At 38.9% G+C, this 27,906-nt stretch overlaps 1 protein-coding gene across 11 annotated transcripts in view; it reads left to right on the top strand.

The window, feature by feature from the left end:
• The window catches only part of LMO7 (LIM domain 7), a 132,364-nt gene extending 113,437 nt beyond the window's left edge, over window positions 1–18,927 (top strand). For 8 of the 11 annotated variants that reach the window (XM_058019271.1, XM_058019268.1, XM_058019272.1 and 5 more), the window contains 12 exons: window positions 1,852–1,877; window positions 2,187–2,291; window positions 4,046–4,138; window positions 5,471–5,841; window positions 7,515–7,580; window positions 7,905–7,970; window positions 9,638–9,690; window positions 11,215–11,434; window positions 12,332–12,604; window positions 13,947–14,055; window positions 15,787–15,889; window positions 18,187–18,304. In XM_058019271.1, the coding sequence (XP_057875254.1) occupies window positions 1,852–1,877; window positions 2,187–2,291; window positions 4,046–4,138; window positions 5,471–5,841; window positions 7,515–7,580; window positions 7,905–7,970; window positions 9,638–9,690; window positions 11,215–11,434; window positions 12,332–12,604; window positions 13,947–14,055; window positions 15,787–15,889; window positions 18,187–18,209 (1,508 nt within the window). In that variant the 3' untranslated portion in view covers window positions 18,210–18,304. Of the gene's footprint in view, window positions 1–1,851; window positions 1,878–2,186; window positions 2,292–4,045; window positions 4,139–5,470; window positions 5,842–7,514; window positions 7,581–7,904; window positions 7,971–9,637; window positions 9,691–11,214; window positions 11,435–12,331; window positions 12,605–13,946; window positions 14,056–15,786; window positions 15,890–18,186 lie in introns of all 11 variants that reach the window. The other 3 variants (XM_058019267.1, XM_058019270.1, XM_058019269.1) reach the window with 3 other exon arrangements.
• The last annotated feature ends 8,979 nt before the right edge of the window (window positions 18,928–27,906 follow it).

Here is a 27,906-nt window from a genome sequence, read left to right as displayed (position 1 = left end):
CTGGGTAGAAGTTAGAAGGGTGGCACTCTCTGTTCAGGTTTGCTACTACCTACAAAACAAGAATGATGGTGAATATTCCAGCAAAGGTTTAGAGAAGATCTCAGAGCTGTTGATGAAGCATTTAACTCTGGATTTGAGTTTGAGTTGCAGCTCTGCTTTTGCATAAATTGGTATTAAAAGGTACCTGCTGGCTTTCCACTATGTGGTGATGTCACCAGATCCCAAGAAGACCAATATAAATTTTGAATTTAGTATGCCAGCATTTTTTAAAAAGGCAATGAACGAGGCACTCAATTTTGGTTTTGTAGGTTGCTTTTTCAGCATTTTGCATGTCACAGCTCACATACTTTCACTAATGTTTTGTGTCTTATGCTGTATTTGGGCTATGTATGCCTTTCTGTTTTGCTGTAGCCTGAAAGAGTGAAATTCTGGCCTGCTGGAAGCTCAGTTGAGTTTTGCCAATGACTTGTGTGGGGCCAGGATTTTGCTTTTAGTGGTGCTGATTTCTGTTTTTTGCCACAAGTGATACGTGAAATGCCACAGTAGATACGTGTTTGTGGTTCTGTTTGCTTTTTAAATACTTCTGCTGTATCTGCAATATGGTGGTATTTTGTTGGTGGTTATTTGTTGGTGTTGGGGTTTTGTTGTTGTTGTCTGATTTTTATTTTATGGCTGGCAGAAATTAATTTTTTCTTTTAAATATTTTCATTACAATATTTGAGGTATTTCACTTGTGCTTGAGGGGGAGGACAAGGTTGTATTTCTGGAGTGCATGTTCAGTACAGCTTGTTAATTTTAAACTTTTGACACTTCAGCTTTGCAATTACATGAAGATTCCTGTGGAGTTCAGCATAAGCTTACAGGGGTGAGAAAAGAGGGGAGCAAAAAAGGTCTATGCTTCCTTTTAATATCTCCTGGCACCACTGCAATAGATTAAGCTGATTGCCTGATTTTCACTGTGGCTGTTGTGATCTGACAGTGACAACAAAATTGTGTATATATAGAATGGATGCTAACCTGTGACTCCTTAGAGTCTTTTGTATCCTAAATATGAACTTTTTTCCACTTCATATGGTTAAACTTCAGAATAATGTTGCAATTTTTTTTTCTTTTATGCCTTTTTTTAAAATTGAAATTTGGACAGCTAAGTAGCAAGTACACTGTCAACAAACAAAAATAGTGACGGTGCTTAAGAAATTATTGCATTTTAATTTGTGTTTCTCCCCATTTTCTCAACTTGTAATAAATTAGTATAATACACATCTCTCTCTAATAATCATCTTGTCACAGGATGACAAGGCCAAGTGTGATAGCCTCAAATAGCAAAAGGTTTGTGGTGAGTGGTGACCAGTTCACTGAATTCTAGTGTGCTTTTGGAAGTTGGAAAGAAGGAAACTTGGAGAGCAAAAATACATGGTTTTGTGGTGGAGGAGATGCCAGTGGATGTCAATTGCTCTTAATTCATGCCAAGGGCAGTAGACTAATAGCTTCTCTACCCTTGTGCAGTGTTCTGGGTATTGGTCATGCTAAACAGTTGGGTTTCACAACAATAATAATAGGAGAGGTATAGTGAAGAGCCTTTGTGTTGCTACAGTGGAAGGTGTACTGCTAATTCAGGCCATTGCTGATGGCACTTGTGAGCATGCAAAGCTTTGAAACAATTGTGCACTTTAGTTGAAAGCACCGAATAAATTCTGCCCTCGAGAAAGTTCAGCAGGGCAAATGCAAGCATGTCTTACTAAGGAAGAAAAAATTAGTCTGAAGCTCACAGACTTGCCACAGTTACACAAGTCTTGCAGTAGTTATGTATGGGTCTAATGATTTCTCTTTTTTGCCTTCCAAATCTCCCAGGAGGCCCAGAGCCTGCAATGCCTGATGTAAGTACTACTTGTGAACTACTAGTTGGTTGTATAATCCTAGTCCTTTCAAGAACCTCTCTGCTTTCTACTGCTTTTTATATTTCTTTACAATTTTGATCAAATCTGAGAGTAATGACTAAGATTTGCTTTTTCAAGGCATGGTTGCTTTCTGTCCATTTGAAGAAAAGACTAATTTATGTCCTTGTCACTATAAAGCTCTAGCGTTGGTAATCGTTTCTATTTCTCACTCTAAAAAAATGTTTAGAAATGTGGAGTGTTGATTACATGGCAAGAGGATAATACAACTTCATTTCTGTGCTATTTTAGCTCCCAGTGCCCTCCATCAGTGCTCCTAGCCGTCGGGTTTGGGATCAAGAGGAAGAGCGAAAACGACAGGAAAAATGGCAAAAAGAGCAGGACCGTTTGTTGCAGGTATAATTCATCTTCATAATCATGGGCTGTCAATCCCCCATGTGTAGCAACCAGGAAAGAAAAGTAGCACGTGATTTCTGCAGTTCTTCTTACTGATGGCCTAGGGAGACTCTCAGGTGGATTTTGTGGCCTGCACAGTTGCACACATTAGGAGTTATTCAGAAAAAAGAGGATAATGCTTTAGTGAGCATCATAAAATCAAACACACAATGTGTATTCACTACAGCCAGAAGTGCTCAACCTTCCAGGCTGGTATATTCTTAATGGCAACAGAATTTATAGGTTAAGTGAAAAACTAAGGGGTCTTATGTTTTGAATATTAATTGTATTTTTTCCCCTTAAGGAAATTGCCTCTAGCCTGAGTTTTACCTTCAATTACTGATACTGCATTGTATTCATAAATGTTGAGGAGGCAGCCAGTACCTGCTGGTTAGAATCTTGTCATTTAGCAGTCAGCTAATCAGTTGGAATTATCTGGTTCCCAGGACCTCTGAGTCAGAAAGCTGAATCTGCTAATGCAAAACCACCTTGATAATCACTAGCTAGAGCTGGACGGGGGTGTTGCAGAGGGAGGGGGCATTGTTTGTAGTCTTAGGGTAGCAAAAAAACCCAAGCATACATTTCTGCAAAGAGCTCCACTCAATGATGTGTAAGCACATTCAACCATGTTCAGAGACACATCTCTGCGAATGAAATCAAAGTTTGTTGTCTGAAGTCTGATGGCTAGGAGAGACGTCAGTGAATATCATTTATTCTGCACAAGCCCTCTTTGGCTGTATTCAGCAGAAAACTGTGATGTCAAAGTACAAGCATAGAATCTCTCTTGCTTTTTGAGTGTTGTTCCTTGTAGCTTGCACACTCTGCAGGATAGCAGCTGTACCTTCCTAAACTTACCTGTGGTCTCCGTTATGGTTTGGATGTTCCATTTGATACCTGAAGAATGGCTTTAAAGACTATAAACCTTGGCTCCCCTTTCTTGAGAGCTGACTCAGCCATCTGCTGTCACTTTTCTTTGTTTCTCCTTTTTTAGTCCTGAAGTGATAAATTTGACCAGAGTAATAATGATCTTTCTCTTCCCCATGATCCTAGCAATGAATTTTCAAATAACACCAAAAAAGGAGGCAAAATCTTTCTTTGCTTATTTCCAGTATCTTAGAAGGAATAATTTTGACATCCTTAAATATTTTGCTTTTTCCCAAGACAAAAGTAGTGATTGACAAAACCACCAAAACATTTGCCATGTGCTTTAAGCAATACTTTATATCGATTTCATACCAAATCTAGTCAAAAGACAAATTTCACGGTCCAGAAATTCAGTTTTGTTTAGGGTAACATTTCAAAAGAATGAGAGATCTTACTATTTCACTTAGTGATCACTTTTTTACAATATTAATGTGCCTAGTTCCAAGTTAAATACAACCACTGTGTTTCTCCAGAAATACCTTAGATAGCTGAGTTTTTTTTGTTCAAATGGTAACTAAACTGAGGGACAGAGACTATGAAGTTGGCTGTTGTGAGACTTGGAGTGTAATAAGCCTGGAGACTCAAAAATCAATTACGGAACTCCTTTGGATTGTATTTGAGCCCGGATTTCATTTGTGGCCGACCTAACGTTCTAGTGGAGCTCATGGATGTTTTTTGTCTGGTCTGTTTGGTCTGTTAAAAAAACACATTAAATTCCAGTGTGTATTTTAATGAAAGTAAAAAATACCATGTTTCTTATTTGCATGTTTAACTTCAATGTAACCTAACAGGAGAAATACCAACGAGAACAAGAGAAACTGAGGGAAGAATGGCTACGAGCTAAGCAAGAAGCGGAAAAAGAGAGCTCCAAGTATTTTGATGAGGTAGGCTGTGAATAAAGCTTTACTGACTAGTTTCATTTTTTCCCTTTATACTAAATGGATGAAAGCAAGCAAAATATTAGGTTTTTTTATGTCATTTGTCTTCTCATTTTGGAAAATAAATTGTTGTCTATGACTTGGTAGAGAAAAAAATAAGATGGAAAGAGTAGATGGGATGTATTGAGATATGTTGAATTTGTGTCTTCCTTATGAGCTGTTTAGGTAACTAACAGGAAAAATATGTTGACAAAAAGTCACAGCATGTATTAATTATTGTGATCATAAATGGAGACTTTTGCTGTTTATTTACCACCTGGTGATACTTGTTGGAGTTCTGCTTCAATAGTTTATCAGGAAGCATGTTCATAAGTGTCTGGCTTGTTATTGGCAGACAGTTCATCTGATAAATTTACATACCAAATCAACTTTAGATTTCCAGTTATATATTTTAAAACACTATATGTGTGTAGATGCTGACTTCTGTGGCTGTTGTTTATGGGAAGATGAACAAGTTTTTTCTGAGTATGGGAGCTGTCTGAGGTGTCTCCTCTTTACTGCTAAGTGAGTGTTGCTTCAGGCATCCAAGCTAGATCAGTTGTGTTTACACAGTCATGAATGAGTAGACCATAATTTAAGGCTTAGAACTCCAATAAGAAAGCTTTTTGAGCTGTTGGAGAACTTTGTTGTACAAGAATATAAACCATTTTGTATTTTTTCTGTCATAAGAGATTTTGATGGACCCATCAACATTATTTCTTTTCCTGCAACTAAAACATCTTTTGACCACTGAAAGGCCTTTCCTCATTTTTGAGAAAAGAGTCATAGAGTGATAGGTCTGAGGCTTGACTTTGAAATGGTAGGAGAATGGAAGAGAGTGGGAGATGCCTCCACATGAGGATTCATGTGAAATTCATCAGTCTGACATAGATTGCAGTGTATATCTTTGTGTATACACTTTTAAATAGGTCTCAGGTTTCTAAGTCAAAACACTAGGGAGAAATGCTGGGTATCATGGAAGGGTTTGTTTTCCATGGGTATTTAAGTGGGGAAGGGATGGTTTGACATGTAAACGATACTTTGGAAAGCAGAATGTTTCACATAGTTGTGGCCACGCTGCCTGTGGTGCTTGCTAAGGCTGGTGTGTGGATTGAAGCTCTTGAATTAGGAGAATGTGCAACCAAACTGTGCCCTGCATCTTGCACTGGAAGTGCTGGGGATGATTTTTATACATGCTTACCTTATAGAATAAATTACCTTTCCTCAGGGAGCAAGAGCAATCTATTTAAAAAACAGATCCCTTCCCTAAAAACATTATTTTTTTTTTCTTTGCTACAGGAGCAGACTGTTCTAACCCTAAATACAACATCTATCACTTCTCAGGCTCCACCTGTGTCCAGCTGGACAGCAAGCCCAGAAGCAAATGCTCCCAAGGAGCCAGAACGAGATGGAGAAAATGAGCTGGCAGCGAGCTCGCTGCATGAGGAGGAAGGAAGGAGGAGGCTTCAGGAGGAACGGATGATCCAGGAAGAAGCAACCAGGCATTTTGAGCAAGAACAGGAACTCCAAGAGCTGGAGCTGGAGAGACAGCGTAAAGAGAGGGAGCAGCAGCAGGCTGAGGAGCAGAGGCGGCAGGCAGAGCTGGAGGAGCAGAGGCGGCAGGTGGAAAAGCAGAGGGAGGCGTCAGTGGAGGTGCCTCAGTACCAAAGGTGAGCACTTGTGCTAGGATGTACTTTCTCTTCCTTCTGCAAATTCAAATCCGTGTCCAACGGGGCTGTGTCTGTCCTGAATGTATGAGGATGTTCATGTGAGATTTATGCTTCAGTCACTAGGTGGAAAAATCCTCTACCATAGTCTTTCTTTCCAAAGATGGAAGGATCAGGCATAACACAGTCCTTCCCCAAGAATCAAGTGCTATATTTCCCTACTTCAGCTATTTTTTTTTTAATGGGATATGTAAGTACTGTAATTACAACCAAATGAAAGAGGATCTGAAGGACTTAATGAGAAAATTTTGTAAGAATTGTGCACAAGCCAGTGACTCAACGTGACAGCCAGTGACTCAACATACAGGGCTTCCAGAAGAAATACAAAGTTAACACTTTTTCAACAAATGTATGGCTGATTTTTACATATTTATCTCTCATTTTAATTCAACAGTGTTACAATAAAGCTTAATTGTAATTTAACTACTGGGTTAATTTGACATGTGAGGGATATCATGGTATATGAGTGAACCGTTACTTGCTTACATATCATAGCCTGTTAGAAATATCCACTGCAGAAATGTTTGTTCCTCTCATTACCTTCTTCAGCACCTTGATTTAAAAATCAATCAAACAAACAAATCCCCACCTATTAGTTATCAATTTGTGTTCTTGCCCAGAAGTTTTCAGACTACTGTTACAGGAAATTAATCTGTCTGAAAACAGATTAAACCAGTAACCTTTCATTATTTTGTCTCCATTTGCCTTACTGCCTTGTGTATGACTTATGGCTTCTCTTAAGGTTTATCTCTTTTCCTATGTAAGTAACAAGAGATGACTAAAGAGAACACGTAGTATCAAGCTAAGCCTTAGGAGAAAGTAGTATGATTTAAAAAAACTGCATATATTTGCAGAAGAGGTTGTAAGACCCAGAGTTACTTTAGTTTTATCTAAATGACTGCTGCTTGATATGCCTGCTGAGCAAAGCAGAGATACAATGCTACAATGGCTGAACAGGTTCTTCCTGACAGCAGAGCCAGGATAACTTTACAGTTTTAGCTTGTCCCAGTTGCAAGTAGGACTTTGTGTGGTAACTTATTAAGCTGCTGTAATATCTGCATATCTAAATCCCTGGCACATTCTTTAGTCCACAGGGATTTCATTGCCTCTGAGGTTGCTGCCAAAGGATGAGTTTTGCTAAACACGGGAGGTTTTGCTTAATAGTAAAGGAGCAAGTTCAGTGAAACTGGGCTTTAAAATATCTGGTGTTAAATATTTGCTATAAGATGATATCCAAAGATAAGACTTGAAATCTGAAACGTTATATAAACACCTGCAAAGGCATGATACTTGCTGCAAAGGGAGGGAGGGGACAGTCAGCTAAAGAGTGTTTTCTGTGGAACTTTGTGAGTTTATAAACTGCACCTGTATACTCTTCTGCAATAAAAATGTAATTTTTATAGAACAGCTGTGGTTTGACAAAATTTTCCTCCTGGCTTTGAAATGGGTGAGATAATCACTGTTGTATACTGATGCTTGTAATTTTTGCAGCACCTTAGTCTTTGGGATTCTTTTAACAGAGCTGAACTTTCTAAGTTTTCTCTGGGGATACTTACTGTTTGCTCAATTTCTAGAATTTTCTTTTAATATGCATTTTATCTTTATTTTGCTTCTAGACATTACGAGCGCTATGAAGTATCTAAAACAATAGAGGATCGAGCTGGCCATCCTGTCATTGACAGGTAATAAGAAATTGAATCAATACACAGTTGAAACATCTTTAGCAATAACCATTCTGGCAGGCTCATGTTTGGTTTCCTTGTCACTTCACAAAAATGTAAGTTCAGGCAGTTTTTCTGTCAACTCTTCTTTTTCTGCCTTCTTTTATCAGTTGTATTTCTGACTGTTAAATTAAGACTCCTTAGAACTTTACTTGTTTGGGGGGTTTAATTTAAACTGGTTGTTTTGTTTTTTTTTTCCTTCAGGATCTATTTTGAATATTTCCTTTAGGAACTATGTGTGTCTTTTTCTGTATGTGAACATAACGTTTCTTTTCGTTCCCATAGACATTATGAGCGTTATGAAGTTTCTAAAACCATTGAGGCGCAGCCTGGCCAGTCGTTTGCTGACAGGTATGTCCAATATTGAATCTCAACACCAACTGTAACATCACCATTTCTTTGTTAGAAAACTTTTAAAATTCTAATAAACTTTAGTCATAGCAGCTAAATGGATATGTTGGACTGCTGCTGTGTTTTGCCGTTTTTATGGCATGTTTTCATATTGAAAAAACAAATGGCCAAACTTTTGTCAAATTATACACTGTGTTGTAAGCAACAGTTAGTCAGTGGGATTCTATGGGGAGAAACAAAACTGTGAGGAGGTAAATATGTGGGTAGTACTAAACTTACCTGGCTGGAAAACAATTTCAGATCTCTTGTGGTTGTGTCATAGCATGCTCAACAAACTAAGCTGCAATCATCCCAATTCGGGTTGTGCAACTTGAGAGAGTAAACAAGAAGGGAAGTGAGAGGCAGCAGCAGGATATTTATCAAGGGGATAGTGCATGTTACTCCTGTAATTTACACAAGTAAATTTTAAGGTACAATCTCTTGCTTTACAAATTAAGCCTTTGTTTTGCATTGCATCTCAGTAGTTCTGAAAGGTGACTTCTGCTGTAGAATTAATCACTTCTCATAGCTGAAGTGAGCATACCTCTCTTATATAATGAGGAACTCCAAAAATTACAAGGTACATTTAATGGGTCTGTTACTAATGGAAGATCTAGATCTAACTTCAGAAGGAGCAAGCACTAAATAGTTACATCTTGGATATATGTGTGAGGAGGACACTGCTTTTTTCTTCACTACAAGCAGCTGTGAGAGTGTTGCATCTTCTTAAATAGATAATAAAACAGGTCCACACCATAGGACAGACAGTAAAAACTTAAGGAAGCAAGATGTGATGTAGTTTATGCTTCATTTATCTCTACATAAAAGACAAGATTCTTTCAAAATGTGGCTGTGCAGCCAATGCTGTTATGTGTAAAAACATTAATGTAGCAGCTTTGAGTTGGGACCAAGCAAAGGATTTCTTTTAAAATCCTTTCTTTGTGAGTTATTTTAAACTAAAAAATTGGCTTTACTACTTGAGACTAATAATACAGCAGAGGTGTTGCTGAGGCTTCTGCTCTGTACTGTCAGACAACAAACTTTTTGGCTTTGTCTTCCTGTATATGGCCTTTGTTGAATGCCATTTCTTGGCTAAAACTCATTAAAAATTATGCTGCTAGGTATAATCAGTGAACAGAAAATTTTTCCAAAAGCAATCTGCATGCAGGGTTTTGAGAGGGTGTTTTGCTTGCAGTTTAGTAACAGTGCTGAAGTATGATTTCAGTTTCTCATTAAGCAAAAGAAATTGTAAATCTGCTCTGAAAATTCTTGCTTCTTTGTCTGACTGCAGTCTTCACAAAGCTTCCACAGGGAAGAATTTGGTTTTTTAAATTGTTTTTTTGAAACAAGTACAATGATCAGTTCCTTATACCTGAAGCATTGACAACTTTCAGTGCAAAATTTTAACTTTTAATTGGTGGCTATCTATTGAGATCTAAATATTGACTTTTTTTCCATTTAGCATCCTCTTGGTCTTTAGTTATTTTTTGCCTCTTGTTTTAAGTATAGCATAAATGGTTGATGGGAGGAATAGTGAAAAAAAGAGGACTGGTTCTGTCATCTGCAATGATAAGAGCTGTGTCTGTAATGAGGTCTTATAATTAAGACAGATGTTTTTACATCCTTAGGAATAAGTCAAAGTCAACTACAGAACTGAATGAAGTCAATACAATCAGAAATGGTAAGTAATGTCTAATTTCCATTATATTTAATATTTTTGGGAGGGAGGGAAGTAGGAGGAAAAAAACGTGTACATAGTCACCCTAAGAAAATGAATTTTTAGAGTATTTTTAATAGCTGCATTGTGAATTCATACTATGCCCCAATTTAATGAACTTTCAACAGCAAGAGGAAAATCATACAGTCAACATAAAAGCTGAGTACAAATATGATTAACTACCCATTTGAAGACAGTGATTACAAATGGCTCTTAGATGCCTAAATTTTAACATAAGATTTTTACATGAGATAAAATCAATCATGAAGTTTTATCATTGAAGATATGTGTAGTTTTGTAAAAAAAAAAAAAAGCTGCACATACCAAGATGATGAATGTATTTAATACAACTTTTTGTCTTCTTAATTTCAGTTAGTGTGGTAATAATAGAGCAAGAAGTCAGCTCTTGATATGTCACAATGGCATATGTGTCCTGGACTCTAGTTCAGATATATGACTTTGGTTATATTAGAAGAATTATGTGCAAAGCAAACAAACCAATTTTATAAATATGTTACAGTCAAAAATGCCTGCGAGCTACTTTTATGTCTAAAACACAGTTTAAAAAAGTAGACACAAGTAATCAAAGAAAAGTAGATATATTAAGGGATATATTGCAGATTAAAAATGTTGCTTTCATACATTAAAGCACTGTCATTGAAACTAAAGAGAAAGTAAACTTCCGCAGTATTTTACAATGATAATCTATACCAAGAAATCCAAGAGCTAATCTACCGTCAGAGCAGCATTTAAAAGGATTGAAATTTCAATTTAATGACTTACTGCTGAGTAATTTTCTTAATTGTTTTTTTACTATGAAGAATATGTACTGAATCTAGGAAATAAAAAATTGTTCCCTTCTGATATGTCAACACCTATTGGAGAAAGAATGCTTCTTTGTTTCCCCTTCCAAATTCTCAAAGACCATCTATACCATTAATTTCATTTCAACTGAGTAGTTAACACATAATCCAATTAACTGAAAGATTTACCTGTCCCCTTTGTATCTATATAAAACAATATAAAGCAGTGTTTTTAGTGCCTTGAAGAAAGAAAGAAAGAAATTCTTGTAAACAGAGACAACTTACAGAAGAAAAGAGTATGAACTTTTAAAGAGAAAAAATGTATCCTGTCATTTAACTATGCATTTTACACGTTTCAGTTTGTATTGGAGGAAGAGTCTAAATTATGGCTCTAAAAGAGGTGATACCCTTTTAAAAAGAGTACAAATGTCAATGCATATACACTTAGGAAGTGAAGGAGAATGTATTTAAATTAAGCATTATGTAAAAGGCTACATTAATGGAAATAAAACAAAAAAATTTCAGTAATGCTGTATTGGTAAGTTTTACTCAGCTGTAAAAGGGAACTGGAATAACGTGTGAATGGAATGATGAACAATAGCTCTTGGAATTGTAGCCAGAGTGCTGACAGGACCATAACTGCTTCTGTGCCCTGAGGTGATGTTTGCACATGTTGCCTGCACAGGTACCCAGAGCAAGTATTCAGAGAGGTCCTGGAACATGGGTGAGTCGCAGAAGAAGTCTCAGAAGGAGCAAAACCTGTCTGCAGCAGAGCTGGAGAGACAGCAAATCCTTCAGGAAATGAGAAAGAAAACATCTCTACACACGGACAGCAGCTGGATTAGGCAGCGCAGTGCCAGTATACATAAGGAGCCCATTAGTCTGTACAGCAGTAGTATGAGGAGGTAGGAATCACATTAAAAATTAACTCTGTCTCTCATCATACATTGTGCTTTGGTTATTCTGAGCTTTAGCCTGTATTACAGAGCCTAGAAACAAATTGAGTCTGTGAAATGCTGTAAGGCAGACAGCATAGCAGCACAGATAGAAGAAGGTATCTGTATTACAGCTGGGATTGAATGGGTTTTTTTGCAAGTAAGGAATGTGGATGTGACTTGTTAGTAACTCAGCTGCTTATTTCTTGGTTGGTACAGCAGCAATGGAAATCAATGGTGTGCCTTGTCATTGACAGATGCATTTAAGAATTTCAGCATGGCAACCTGTTTTGGAAATGAATTCTTGTGGTGAAGAAGTATGCCTTTTTCAACATAGAAATATGTAATAAAGTTGGGATCGGTTTTTTTTGCTTTATTTAATGTATGAGTGTTGGATTTGTCCCTTAGGAAACAGCCAAGTTATCAGTCAGGAGAATGTTTGATTATTGGGCTAACACCTTGTACCTGGGTGATGCTATCCAGTCTGGGTGGATTGTTATTTTTGATCTGGTATCCCTTGGAGAAAACATAAACAAAGCTGGTATCTGAGGTCTGTTTCTGCACTGTGGATTTTGATACAGCTCTCCCTGATAAGGCTGCAGTGAAGTGTTTTGCTTTTGCCTCGCCTTTTTTTTACCATGAGAACTATGCCTGGACACAAAGGATAATTTCCTACCCATACATTTTAAATCTGTGCAGGAAGAATATTGCTCAATATTCTCTCAAGGGTGATCAAACAAATGTATTAATCCCAGAAAATATTAAAAATGCAAGATTAATGGCTTTCTCTTAAAAAAGTCAGGATATAGCTCTGTTGCTCCATCCGTACTGCCATTTACATTTGAGGTGCTTGTATCTCTGTTACAGAGGGGAGTCTTTGGACAATCTTGATTCTTCAGGAATGAGGTCATGGAGGCACCACTCACGGCTGAACCAGTCTGCATCCTCTTTATCTCTATCTTCTAGTCAAGATTCTAGCCGCCCGGTGTCCACCTCAAACCGAGCCTACATGTGCACCCCTTCCTCCAGCAAAGCACCTCCTGTGGCCACCTCTGCAAGAGCCCCCTCCACGTCCCAGACAGCTCCCAGGGCTCAGTCTCCCCTCTCTGCTTCCCAATCAGGGTCCCAGACACGCAGCAGGTGAGTGGGTGCCCTTCTTCTGGGAAGATAAAAATGTTGGACAGCACTGAAGGGCAGACTGTGTGTATATGCTGGACTTACAGCATATGTGTGATTCTTGCCCATAACATTGATTAACAAGTACCTGGAGTTTTCTAGCTGGAGGAGACAGTGGAAGTACGGGCTGGTATTACCTCCCTCCTCCAGTCACTCAGAAAATTCCCCAGATTTGTCATCACTGCTTGACATTGGTTAAAAAAAGAAAGGAATTTGAATAATCAATCTGCAGTCTCCGAGCTGTGTGTTGGTTACCAAAATGATTAGCAAAAGCCTGTTCCAGATGGCATTTCTGACATTTATTTTCCTTGGTTTGTTTTAACAAAAGATTCCTGAAACCCACGCTTTATGACCCTCATCTTGGTCTCTCCTCCTCACTTCCTGGCATGTGGTCAATATCATCTTGAGGAGCACTCAGGAATGCTCATAACCCATGACCCTGGAGAATTACAGAGTAGGATGTTGATTTTAATCTAGGAGGAGAAAGCAAGAATTGCAACACATTTTGAAACAAAAATGGAATTCAACTGTGGTAGGGTAGATAACTCTGCTGTTTTATGTACTTAAAACATTTTAAAAATACCTTGGGATAGTACTCCAGAGAATCATCCCACACAGACTTACACGTGTTATAAATAACAGCAGTAAACACTACTTCACTAGCTCTTACACTCTCAGGCATTATTGATAAATTGACCGCATTTTTTTTTAAGCTAATCTTTTATATCCTTTATGATGTAAGAAAATTACCTTCTTAACCATATTTGCTAATTTGTTCTCACTTCCATTTGCTAACACTTTGGTAGATCTATGGAAACTGACCTTCATATGGTTTATGTTCAAAGAGTTAACATAATATTTTATGTCTAGGGCTAGCCTTCTTTTATCTAACAAGGTGCAGATGGTGGGACTTGGAAATGGTGCTTGCTAAAACTTAGCCTTCTGCATAGTTCCCCACAACTAAGAAGGCAGGAACACAAAAACTTTGTTCTTACTCTCCGAACTATACAGTACGTTTTTTATTTGTAAAAGCTATTTTATACAATGAGATATGTGCCAAGAATGTCACAGAATTTCTTAACTTGTTCCTATTTAAATTTGATGTAAATTATAACACTTCAGCTTTCCATGTCTTTCAGATCTACTCTAAATAATATTAATTTTCAGTATACTTTCTCCAAGCAGCCTAATAGTCCAGTTTTTACCCATGTGTTTTTTATTTTCAATCTCAAAAAGTATTTTATAACTCTTCTTTGTCTTTTAAACATTTTCAAGCTGGTTTTAAGGTTTTTCGTTCTATATTTAGGTCAGTCAGTGGGAAGAAAATCTGTTCATACTGTAATAACATTCTGGGCAAAGGAGCAGCCATGATCATTGAGTCTCTTGGTCTTTGTTATCATTTACATTGCTTTAAGGTGAGAGCTGGGAGTCACATCGTGAAGGAACAGGAACTAATCAGGAGCACGCATGGCTACTCAGTGTTATGCTCACAGGGGTTCTTACTAATCACCTGCTTTGCCTTCTACTCTTGACAGCCTGGTGCATGCATATTTCCATGAGGCAGTCCCATTTGCAGGCATTTAGCACTCTACTCTAGAGGTGTTTCTTAAATTCCAGAGCTAACAAGTAGGACTTTGAAAAGCAAGATGAGCACATGGACTGTGAGATCGAAGATTTCCTTCTTCGAATAGGCGGCAAAATATCGGAAAATGCTGAACCACTTCTCCCAGAGAAAGCAGCTCCTCTAAAAAAAAAATCTCAACCTGGACCCTGGCAATTAAATCATTTAATTGCCCGTCCTTTCTAAGCTAACCTTAGCAGACAGTGTTCATGTGGTGTTTTCCAATTAAAGGCATGTTGGAAGAGTTCAAACTGGCAGGATAAAGCCCAGAAAAAAAGCAAAAGGTGTGTTTAATGCTACTCAGCCCTAGTCACCAGCTAAGTGTACTAGCTTATGCCCAGCACTGAGACCTAGACCTACTAACATGATTTCCCATCAGCTTGGGGCGTTTGCAGAGCTGAAAGAATAAATATTTGCCTGCAAAAGACAGCAAAGCAGTCCCATTCCCTTGCCCTCGGACTAGATGTGGAATTAGACTGGGACTTGGAGATGCTGTTGGACCCTGCTTCTTCCCTGACTTCAAGAAAGATATTTCTGTGTGTAGTTCAGAACAGTTGTCTTCCGTGCCCAGCTCAAGTGCATCACCTGGAGTATTACTAGGGATTGACTCCAAGCCCTTCCTGGTTCTGCCTCCCTGAGCAGGAGAGGCAGCACTAATCCACAGTGATCAGTTGCCATACCCTTTTCTGCAGGACGTGTATTCTGTGTGAGACCATCCACCTGTAGCTCATAACCTACATAAGAAAATGCCAAGTTTCTGTTTGTCAAATTTCTGAAAATTAATGAGCTGTTGAAAAGACTGCCATTTACAAGATTCATTACTTGGTTAAGCAGGGAAAGTATCTGTCTTTCATAAATTCCGTAAGGGGAGTATTATGTTTTGGATTACATTCCTTCCAGATGTGGTCCATATTCACAACAAGTACATGTTCAGGCTACCATAGCTAAATAGTTTAATGTTAGCATGGCAGTGGGCAAGCCCCTTATGTGTTTATGCAAGAAAAATTAAATCAGCCCCCTCTATCCAAATCAGAACTTGTTCCAGTGATGCAAGCCCAGGAAATTGGGAGTGCCTGAGTATTTTCTGCTTTGAGTGCCAAGGGACTGAGGACACCAGCAGCATGTAGTGCCACATGGAAATCTGCAAGTAGCACACCCAGGTGTTCTGTGCCAAAATTCCTGTTGCCATCTAGAGAACAAATTTTTCTTTGTGCCAAACCAGTTTTAGTTTTCAGAGAAACCAAAGTTCAAATTAGATTAAGTGACCTAATCTCTAAAAACCGTCTGCTTTATGTTTGCTTACTTGGTGTAGCATTTCTGGTCTGCTATTCATTGTCCATTCGTCGCCTTAAAATACTTCCTCAGGGTTGGTTGCATTTTGATCTACTAATCGTTGTACATTTGCTTCTAGTGATTGTGGGGTTATGGTTCAGGCTTTGTTGAGCTTAATCTGAGCTGCTTTTGAACAGCATTTTTGTTTCTTAGTATTTTGGAAGGAGTTGCTAATTATTCCTGTGTGATACAGTGTGTTGCCTGTGGATGCGACCTTGGTGGATCCCGCTCTGGAGCTGAAGTCAGGATCCGAAACAACAAACTCTTCTGCAATGACTGCTATATCAGATTTAAAAGTAAGGCAATCCAACTGCAGTGTGCATGACTGTAGCTCTACTCTGTGCTGTACAGCCTCAAGTGTTTGCACAGCTGAGCCACTTGATAGCTTTCATGTTTAGCTTTAAATTAGCAAATAGGTTCAGCAAGGTTTGATTGCCAGTTTCTGTCTTTTGTAGGGTAGTCATTCCTAATTTCTAACTCACTGGTAGCTGATTTTACCAAGTTGTTATTACGCAGTTTCAAGCAGACAGCATGGTACAGTCATCTTCCTTCCTTTATAGATCTAAGAAAGTGGTGTCAAGGAGCTGTCAGGTGCTAAACAGGCTTGTCTTGATAACAGAGAAGCCTTTTGAAAAAGTGTCTATATTTTCTTAAAAAGTAAACTGAAATATGTATTTAATTCAGTCCTAATACATATCTGGAAAGCAGTTAGTTTATCTTGTGCAGGTGGCACAAATGCTGGTTTCTTTTTGTGATGCTATTATTATTGGAATTATAGGTCTGTAATTGGTTATTCGTTTAGGTACAAGTTCAGGAGGAATTGATTTACTTACAGATCTTAATTAAAAGGTGCAGTATAATTTTTTTCCTTCTTATGGTTTGCAGAATTCTGATTTACTGGAGCATGATGTTAAGGCTTTGCGTAGTGGTTTTTAGGTCTTTTTTTCTGCTGTCATAGATGATGGTAGACAACTTCCTAATTTTGATAAGTGTCAGGAATTTTATATGGCTTTTTTTAATGTAGCAAATGTGGAATTCTGTAGGATGATAAAAATCAGGGGAGGGAAATATTTTCTGAATTACTTCCTGGAAAAATGTCTGTGTTTCTTTATGAGCCCGGCACATTCTTCTCATGGTGGATTGGAAGGCAGTGAAGGGAACAGGATATTCATGCTACAGTGTTTGAGCAGGAACTGGGCAGCTGCTGGCTGTGGAACCTAGCTCAGGAAAAGAGAAGCTCTGCATCTGATGCCATTGCTGTTTGGAGGCTCTTTTTGACTTCCATGAAGAGAAGTCACAAAACTTATGATGTGGTACACGAGCTAAAACCAGAAAGCGCAACACCTTGTGAGGGTAATAGCGCATTCACAGAGGCTGATGTGATCAGTGGAAGGAGGAAGAGAATCACTCCCATCTGGAGGTGATCCAGGGCACTGGGTCATACCATGTCTAATTTAAAGTTTGGAGAATGTATCTCCTTGTTGATGACAAGACTACACTGAACTGTGTTCCTATTTGAAGTGCCCAAATGTGTGAGAGACTCATTGTGGAGTGTGCTCACATTATTTTTTAATCTGTCTTTTCTTTTGGGGGGAAATATTGCTGGATGAGTTGGATAAGTAATTTTATTATGGATGAATTGCTATTTAGTCTCTCTTTGACATTACGTCACAGCAGTGCCTTTCAGAAGCAGAGCTGATCTGTGAGGAAATGTTTGTATTCCCTTCCCTTCAGACTGCATCTACCTGGGCCAGTGGGCACCTCAAAACATAATTCTATGAGATACAAGTAAAATCAGGAGTTGTAAGAACTTATAGGTACAGAACACAGTATTCAAATTAGTGATTAGTCATTGAAATCAGCTGTTTGAATAATACAAAACCCACCTATGCAATTACTGCAGTGCAAATGTATTGGCAGCACAGCACTGCCCTGTGATGTGAATTCCTGTTTTTTGCAGTTGGCATTTGACATCAACCTGGCTAATTATTTGTTAATTTGGAATGTGAGCATGTTGGCTAAAAGGTTTGATAAACTGTAGGGTTATTAATACTCACTTTGCAATTTTATGTAATGTTATGTGATATTTTTGCACATTTTTGTGTTAATTCTGTGGTTTAAACTTGGAACGTTCTACTGTATTGACAAGTACCTACAAAGGTATGCAGAGAGGATAAAAAAGTTCTTTATATTGTTGCTAAATTATATTAATTTAGCAAATTTTGCATTATTGAAAGGTAAATTTAGAGAAACTATCACTCTGTCTCTGTGCTAATACTAAAAATAAATTAAGTAAGTTAAAAATAATTCTTGATAATTTGGTAAAGTGCATGTTCTGTGGAATATGACTTGGCCTGAAATACTTGCAGTGCTATAATTGGATTCAACTCAAATTTGTATTGTTCATTAAATTTGGTTTGCTTGATTCCAAATGTATACATTAGTATGTTACCATTTTCAATAAGTCTTTGAAACTTTAAAATATTTTTTGACTATTAAGTGACTGTTTTAACCTTTAAAATGTTAATTGTTGACACAAAAGTTTTTCAGTAACTAGACTTTACTTACAGTTTCTTTTGTCTCCCCCTAACAGCTGGACAACCAACCTGCATGTGAAGCAAATGAAGATATGAAACCACTGTTGCAGATACAAGAAGAGGTGATTGCTGCTGATGTAGATCTATAAATATATATATTGTGTGTATGTGTGGTTTTTTTCTAAGAGTAACTCTTGCTTGTCTAGTCTTCATAGCAATACCTTGTATTCTTCATGTAACTATTTTTATTTATAAGAAAGTAACTGCAGTAAGGAAATAGCTGGGAAAAATGCTTTCACATTTTCAGCTTCAAGTACCGAGAGCACAAGAGAGAATAAGTATATTTTCAGTAATAACTTCAAAATATTTTTGAGGCTTATAATCAACTAGTTGACTTTCCAATGGTATATGAAGAGGGTATTTTGTTTCTAAGCTCTTGAAATGAGCATTAGAGAAATAGCTAATATAAATATATATTTGCAATTGCTGTCTTTATTTTTGACATATACTGAAAGTGAATTCTCTAGGTTAATATGAAGCTGCATTTAAATGCACACAAATGTGTTTGCTTTCCATATGCTGGTTTCTAAAATTATGTGCTTTTTTGAAACCTAAATACAAAGAATAATCTCAGAATTTGCTCAGTGGTGTTGGCATAATATTCTGTGGAATCCATTTAAGAGAGAGAGTTTTCTTTTCCTGTTTGGAAATGTAACTATCACTCTTTCCTCTGCAAACTGAGTGGAGAATGGTTGTTGAATTACCATATATTTGTAAATAAAAAATTGGATGTTGCATTTATTAGAAGTTTTTGTCCTTTCTGTTCAGCTAAACATGTCTAAGGTAGTGTGTGGAAATATAAAATTGTTTGATTTTCATCTTGGGAAAAATATTTGTTCTGACAGGATTAAGTTGTTCACATAAATATATGCAAGAACAATAGTTCTTTCTTTTCTCTCTTCCTTTGTAGTCAAAGTCTTTGTACAGCTTTTTCATCAATCTCCTCATGCTCTTTCCCTTGAGTATTCAGTACCAGTGGTGAGGCTATATGCCCATCCCTGAAAAAAATTGAAAGACGTGGATGTTCCTCAAAATTTCTCTGCTATTGCTAGAAATAAAGTGCCAAAAATATTTTTGGGTTAGGTTCTGCTCCTCTTGAAAACACAGCTGGAATGTGCTCTATGTCTCAGTGGTGACTTTCAAATTGTTCTGGTCAGTGGCTTCCCCAAATCCTTTCATGCCTGGTTATGTACCCTCCTGTGTCCATATCCTTGGAGGCAGTGAAAAAACATAGGAAGTATACTGGAATTTATACATCACACCGCAACAGGAGTAGATCAGAGGAATTTGGGGGAGCATTTTGTGGGTAAAACTGAGGAAGAGGAAGCTGGCAGGTGTAGGAGAGCTCTTGAGTGTGAGCTTGTATATGGCACCATGAAGAGCTGCAGTGAGGCTGCAAAGCAGCTTAGGGTGCTCCTTGCTCTCAGGGGATTTTGGGGGTGTGGTGTGTAGGAGAGCTCACAGATTGGGAAGAGAGGTTGTGGCTGTGATAGCTGGGGGCAACAAGGAGGGAAGATTGTGCTGTTTTGGCATAGAGGGAGAACTTCACCTGTGCTCCTCTAATTTCTCCTGCTTGTGACTGAATGCTGCTTGCTGAATTACAAAGTGCCAAACATTAGTTTTACTTTTTGCCTTAAAAAATTATCATAAAAATCTAAAATGTATCATCTGCCAAACTTGACTCTGGTTTTTGGTATTCAGTTAAAGACTGGTAAAGTGTTTAATTTGGTTTTTACTGTTGTGGTAAGTAATGACATGATAGAACACAGATGACAGCACTGCAATGTGAAGCCCCTGCTTGTCAAGTACAGACTGTAGTCACACTGCCTGCTCACACAGCTCTCTGGAGTCCTCTCTGCTGCTTGTGGAAGAAGCTTGCTTCCCTGAAAGCTATTCAGTATCTGATTTAGGTACTGTGCAGATCTGGCTTTCTCTTAAGGGCACATACCTTGGTGAATATGGTGTGATGGCCCTCTACATGGTAGTTCTCAGACTTCATTTGTTGTAGACAGCATCTACAATAATGAACCAATGAGCCACTGTCCTCCTGGCCCCCAAATTCCAGATATCTACAGTCTCCACTACCAGCCCTGAAATACACGGAGAGACACTTTTTTTTTTTGGTCACAAGTCAACGTTTTTCAGCCTCTAATCAACAAATTGATCTTAGCCTGTCCATGACTCCCCCTCTCCCAGGACTGTGTTGTGCAGCAAAACTGTGAGAAAATTTAGGGATGGTGATGCTGTTTTTGCATCTTGAGCCCAGTCATGTTTCCCTGTCCATGGGAATCATTTGGGCATGGAAATTAGCTGGTGGTGAAAAATGGAAAGAAAGAAAATTTAGCAGCCTGTGGTCAGCAATGCTGCCTGACTCATGTCCCACAGCCTGCAGTGGTATGCTCTGAGCCTGGCTGGCTTCTCCTACATGGTGTTAAGTACTTCCATGCAGGTTCCAATTTCATTTTCCCACAAAATGTCTGCAAAAAGGCTGGGTTATGTCATTAGCTTCCTTGTGTACAGTTGGGTGGGATTTCAAATTTAGTGGGCCTCAAAGAGCTAAAATTGAAACTCTTCAAGAGTTGAAGCTGAGTTTCCACCCATGATAAAATCCTGGTTTAAACAAGGCTCCTTCAAATCTGCATTTGTTAATTCACATTGGCAAATGTGAGTAACAAAAATTCCTTTGTCCCCTCCTTCCCCTGGAGGGAACAGGCAGAGGAACCCACCTAATGAATGTTATTTGCCTGTTTTGATCCTTGCTGAAGTATTTGTAGCATGTTTGGTTCTCAAGTTCAGCAAACCTGGTTATTGACACAAGATGGCAGTGTGGAAGTGCACCTTGCACATTAAAAAGCCCTTTCCATTATTGTAATCTTGTACATAGGGTTTTCCTAAATGATGCTAAAATTATGATGTAAGAGAACTTTGTCTTAATCTTGGCCCTTTCTCCCCACCTGGCATCATGGAAATGTGATGTGCAACTGAATCTGAGACATCCTCTTGGGTTCTTTTTGTTTGTCTTTTTCCCCTATTTCATTAATTAGCTGCTGCTGAAAGCACTACAAGGTAGGGATAGTGGTAAAGAGAACAATTCCAGTGGAGAAAAATTAGCCAGATGATTTCTAGTGGAGGTTTTTGCTGTATTTTGTTGGATTATTTTTTAAGGTAATGTTCAAGGAAGAAGAACCAATTGCTCTCCCTCAGTTCATCAGCTGCAGAATTGCTGTTTAAAGTTACAGCCTTCAAATGCATGGGTGTACAGGAGAGCTGGAACTCAGCACTGCTGCTAAACTCTGAGTACATTTAGGGCAGTGTGCTCTGCTCAGTATGCCCAGGTGCAGGGTGCTGCCTGGGGTGTTGTTGTCTGGGACAGCCAGCCAGGGCTGGTCTGGATATGGTGCAAGCCTGGGAGATACTCCTGCAGCTGCCAGGGCAGGTTGTGCAGGATGCTGTGGTACTGTTGAGAGGGCAGCAGAGAGGTATGAACAAACAACTGAATGCACATCAGCCCCTTACAGCCAGGGGTGCAAAGCTGTGATTCCATGGGCTGGTGGGAACATGTCCTCTGTTAGGGAAGGTGCTTGGCTGTCTAAGCTCCACTGACATCAACAGACATGCAGACTGTGGCTCACATGTAGACACCTGCATTATTGTACACCTGTTTACTTAATGCTTATTTGGCTTAAAAAATTCCAGAATTATCTGAGAACTCCTGAAATCTCCCCTCTCTTTAGGCTTGCAGGCTGTCAGCTAACTAACTGCAGTGTATGTTTGAATGCAGCTTTGGAAGTGAGTGCTCTATGGGTAACAGCTCTGTGACTGGTCAAGGTTTAAATAGAGTGGCACTTCAAAAATATAAATGTTATGTCTAATACATAAGAACAAATTAGGCATCTTGGAGTACAATTCAAGGTATTGGATATGTTCTTAGTTTTTATGAAAGTTTCTTTTAGAGTTTTTAGAACAGGAGATTTGTCAGAAATTTCAGTATGAATTACCTATGAGTTCACCTGTTCAGGCAGGCTGTCACACCACAGGCAATGCTGATCAGTGGCAGGATTTATGCAGTAAAGCACATTTTTAGAACCTGATGTCTGAGTTTGGAGTTCACACTGACACCAGAAATGGTCAGAGCCAGTCTCGTTATTTTCAGTAAAATACTTTTCAGGTGAATCCCAAGGGAGGGTTCAAGTGATAAGTTCAACACTTCCCTTAGGTAAAAGCTGTTGTTGCATGGCCCAACCTTGTCACTTATGGAGGGGGAAAGTGTTTGAAATCTGACAATGTGAGCTCAGTGTGAAAAGTGGTATGCTTGCAGCAGTGTTTTAAATTCCAACCAATCATTTGTAATGGATTAGCAAAACCTGTGCCATGGCTGTAATGGAAGGCTTATTAGCAGCAGGCATAATTACACAAAAGAGCAGCTTCATGCTGGAAGCACTTTAGCATTTTCATTTTAGCTCTCCATGCTTCATGGTAGCTAGGGGCACCAACATAAAACAACATATGAGGACGATGTAAAATGCTTCCTCTCAAAAGGGATGTTCTAGGGTGAGCAGTGGGATATCAGTTTATTAAAACTGCAGAATTTTTTTAATTGGTTCAACCAACTTGAAACAAACTTGCCAGTTAAGTACCTGCTGTAGGCAGCCAACACTCCAGAGACATGCCTTTTTGTGCACTTGGAATTGCTGGGTTCTCCTTAACAGTTGGTATTGCATAAAGAACCAAACACTTTTTAAAAATCATGTCCAAGTGTGTATGTACCTACAGTTTCTCTTTATTGTTTGCAGCAGAAGAAAGAAAAAGCTCAGGCCATCAAATGGGCAGCTCATGAGCACAGCCCTGTGAGAGCAGGCCTGTGTCTGGCACAGTGTGCCCTCCTAAATGGCCTTCTGCAGGAACCTGGGCCAGAGCAAGCGTTTCTGATTCCCTGAACTGGAATTTGCTCTTGTCCTCAGGCACTTAACCACATGTGACATTTATTGCTGCTTCACCTGCATGTGGCCCTTCTGTGCTGGAAATCCACAGATTTCAGGGTCAGACCAGGCTACTGAAATATTTGGTCTGCCTGTATTGCTGCAAAGATCATAATCTCTCATCCAGCAATTCCCATATTGAACACAACGTTGAACACTGTTCACTGTGTGGACGGCGGTGTTCTTTGCTGGAAAGAAGCTCTGTGTAGATCTGAAGTATGCAAATAATGAAAAGTGTCAACATAAATTGTTCCAGTGGTTAATTAGTACTCTTAAAAATGTTAATTTTATTCTTACTTATCTTAATGAGCTTTCTAGCTTATGATTGTATTTTTGTTTGTTTAAGTTGATTTAGACTTCTAGAGCTAGATTAATTCTCTTTGTTCTTTCTTAGATTGTACATATGTCCTTTTTTTGGATTTTGTTGGGTTTTTGGTTTGTTTTTTCTCCTCTTACCTGTACATAAAGCCTTATTGCTCACATTAAACACAAAATGCAAGATTAACTCCATGGGTAGACATTTTGGATTGAAAGGCATTCTCTTAGTGATCTGCAACACAAAACTTTCCCAGGAGAAATTTTATAACACAGGAGAAATAATCCTGAAGTGCATTAAAAAAAATCTGAGGCTGTAAAAGAATTTATTTGCATGAGGCAAATATTCAAATAAGAGCTAATGTCAATAATGGAATTTTGCGGCATAGCTTTTCTGGCATAATTACTAAGGTTTTGATTTGTCTTTGTTGGAATGACCATGCCCAAAGTCCTGTGTGATTTTGCTAAATTTTCCTGTCTCGGAGGAGCACCTGTAAGAGATTTCCAGGCTGATGTGTCTTGACAGACAAGGGGACAAGATGACATTCCATTTCTATTTCTCAGCATGAAGTGTCAGTTGCAGAAAATACAATTAGTGCCTGCTATGTTTGGCAGATACTGATGTGAAAGGTCCAGCTTGTGGCCTTTCATCAGACTCTAGCCCTGCAAAGATAACAACTGCTGGCTCTTGATGCCCATGTAAACAAGATTCCTGCAGAAACACTAGTTATCATGTGATACTTGAAATAAAATTAGTTCCTGCCAAGGTAACTGTCATGTCTATGAGATATATGTGCTGCTTGCTATTAAAGCCAGGGTCTCTACCAGCGTACTCCTGTCTGCATACAGCAGAGGAAAATCCCGAGACAGTTTAGGAAAAACCCCACTGCAATGGAGGAAGTTGGGGGGCAAGCAGCTTCAGCCAGGCACAGCTCCTGTGTGTGAATAAACCACAGCCATGGAGCACTGCAGAGTGGCAGTCACAAGTTGTGCTATTCTCAATACTCTGTGCAAAATGCATATTACTAATGTGCATGTGTTTCTATCAGCAATTTTCATGCATACAAGTACTTCTGTGTCTCAACAAGTAAAAAAAAAGTGACAGATCACTTCTTTGCTCTTTGCTATTGAAATAATTGGATGTTTTTGGCATTTTACTGGTGGAGTAAAAGTGTTCTTTGAAGCATTCTGTTGCCTGTGATAGTTCGTGGCATGTCTAGCACCTGCTAAACTCAGTATTTTGTGTTACCCTCCCTCAGTACTGTGTCAACTCAGCCATAAAGGAGAGGTAATTCTGAACTAGGGGTTGCCTCTGTCAATGTACAAATATATTTAGGCTGTTCAGACCTTCTGTGTTACACCAACCACCTGGTTTCACTACCACCTTACCCTTTCCAGTTCATCTGCTTCTTCTAGTGATATTGTGCTAAATGGAAAAAAAAAAAAAAGTGGGCTTATAAATGCCAGTTTGGGGCTGAAGATATGGGCAGACGGCAAAAAGGGAGGGATATACAGGCTGCACTATCCATTTAGCTTTATTACACTAATGCCCTTTTTGGTTACTCACTATAGCACTTTGTAGCTACATAGTGTTACCACCTAGCATATTTCTGGTATCATATACACCAAATGTCTTATTAAATCCTATTTCTCTGTAACAGCTTTGACTTGAAGCCAAGAAAGCTTCCTATTCAGAAAAACTGTTTATATAATCTTTTAATCCTCATGTCTTTGCCAGATCATGAGTTGTTCATAAATCTGGATTGTGTAGAAAATGCCAACTGAAGGTGCTGACTTTGTTAAGCTTGTAAAACCAAAGTAAAAGGTGTAAACCCTTCACTTGGCACTAGAGTGCATTTTAATTATTCCCTTCAGTTTATCAAGGCTATGGTCTCTGAAATATGTCCATAAAAGTATCAAGAGATGTAGAATCCCAGAAGATACAGGGTTAACGTGTATGTCTCAAACAGCAGTAGCTGATGGCTGTGGAGCCAACCATGGATCATTAGTAATAACCTGCTGTGAGAAAGAACAAAATGTGGCTGGAGAAGGGACCCATGCAGAGGTAGTGCAGCACTTTCCAGGATAAAATCCTTGTCCTTGTTCCTGAAGATAAGCACCACACAGTACAGTGCAAGTGCAAGAACAAGAAGTGGGCATGGACTGTAGGGAGGGATCAAGATCACCAAAGAACCCTGAAGCCCTTGGCCCATTTCCAGAGGAAAGGGCTATGCATAATAAGACATTTACATAGAAAGTGAGAAATCTCTCTTCAGGGCAGGGAAATCTATCTATAAGAAGCTACCCCCACAAAACCCAGGCAGCATCCCCAGGACCCTGGGCTGGACTCGCACTGAAACCAAGACTGCTTCTCTCTCCTTCTTTCTTCCCTCTCTCTTCCTTATCTTACACCCCTATCCAAAACCCACCGCCATGCCCACTTGGCATGGAAAATGGTATGTTAGTCCTTGACCTATTATATAAAAGGTCAGGGACTAACATACCATTTTCCATGCCAAGTGTGTAATTTACTAATAAAACTTCGAGTTTTTGCAGATGCTCTGATTTTTCCAGACCCTCTGATTTTAGTCATTCTTTTTGACCATGGGCATCTAGGAATCTTGGGTGTTCCATTCCTCACAAGGCTGGGACATTACAATAGACAAGGGCAAAAATGCTCTTTGGTCATCCCTTAAGAAGCAGATATTTACACTCACTGGTTGTTGAAATCAAAGTAATAATTTTTTTTCTTCATCTGTCCTACTTCACTGGGTTTTTTTCCATGATAACAACAATGTTGCAAGTGCATTTATCTTCTGATCAGGCTCGATGCTGAGGCAGCAAACCAGGTGTGTTTGTAATCCTGTTGTCTTGCGTGTAGATTGACTGCAGCTCTGATTCCCACAGGGCCTGGCTGGTTTTTTGCAGAGCACTCAATGACCATGAGCCTGGGAGTCGGCTGCTGCCTCTTACCTCCCATGGTGGAACAGGCTCTTTGCACCACCACTGCTGTTCTCCAGCGTGGGAAAAGGCCTCCCTATCCAGCCCACGGGTGTGTTCTGCTGTTCAGTAAACCCCAGCAGCTTGTGTGAAAGGAGAGCCTGCTCTGCTGGAGATTTACTTCACTGCTGTCCAGATAGAGCAGGAATGTGACTGAGATCAGCAAGGCCCATTAGTGAGGCTGTGAAGGGATAACCTTGGCTGAGCTGGATACAATAAAGACTTTGCTGCTGTAGAGCATTAGAAAGATTAGCAGAACTTTGCTGGTTTGTCTCAGCTGGGAATGGTGTGCATGGTGCAGGTTAAATTGCAACTACCTTGGCATTCTGGTCTATAAGTTTTTGCATGGGTGCTGAAGAGGTCTTGTACAGGTATCACCAGGGGTTTTCTGGAAGTTTGAGAGACAAGCTGGAGATTCAAGGGAGTGATGAAAACAATGTGCTGTAATGCTGGGAAGATGTTCAGTGCTGGAGTATTTTGTTGGACTAGAAATTTTCTTTGTGATGTTCCTGAAGCCTCTGATTTCCAGCTAAGTAAATGGTAGTTTTTATAAACCTGGTAATTTTTTTTCTTCTTAAAACAAACAAAAAAAAGACCAGAAGAAATAGTTTAAAAAAATTACTTCTGTTTCTTCACCTAATAGAGTGAAAAGAGTCTTTGATTGACCCTGAGATTAGCTCACTTGTTTGGAGCAGGGCTAACAATGTCAAGGTTTGGGTTCAATTCCTATATGAGCCATGCACTTAAGAGTTGGACTTGAAGATCCTTGTGGGTCCTTTAATCACAGAATATATTCTGTGATAGATGATTACTTCACCAAAAGATGTTCTGAGGTTGAATTCTTTCTTAAATTATGAAATTGAATTTCAAGCTATCAGCTCATCCTGGACTCTTGAGTGATGGGTTTGTGATTCCACACAACTTTTAAAAAGAGGCTGCGAGTAGTATTTTCCAATTTTTCTAGTTGAGTGTTTGCAAAATAGATCTGTGCCGCTCTATTGATTAATTATTTTCCACATGAGGACTTAAGTTTGAATTTTCCACATGTGTTTGTAGCACCCAGAAGTTTCAGTGTTTAGCCTATCAACCTGTGAGCAGAATGCTTATAAGGATGATAAATGTTTCAGTTTTGGTTTAGATCTAAGTTTCACCAAAATTTGAACTTTTTTGTCTTCAGCACTCAGTTTGTCTGTGTGGAAGATACTCATGGTATGGGAAGGTTGCACTGCAATACATCATCTCTGCCAATCCTAAAAGGTTCAGTGATTCAAACTTCTTTCCAGACTAATCCCTTTCTACTGAATTAAGTCAGATTAAAACGAGTAGTGGTTTTTCTCTGCCCATATACTAAGTCCTGAACCTCTGAGACATGTTCCAACACTTGGAATGGGTAGAAAGTGGCCTTCATCTGCCAGCTTTTCA

This window comes from Melospiza georgiana, chromosome 2 (genome assembly GCF_028018845.1).
Source record: "Melospiza georgiana isolate bMelGeo1 chromosome 2, bMelGeo1.pri, whole genome shotgun sequence".
Lineage (NCBI taxonomy): Eukaryota > Metazoa > Chordata > Aves > Passeriformes > Passerellidae > Melospiza > Melospiza georgiana.
The sequence above is the reverse complement of the archived record's forward strand: the minus strand, read 5'-3'. Positions and strand labels throughout refer to the sequence as shown.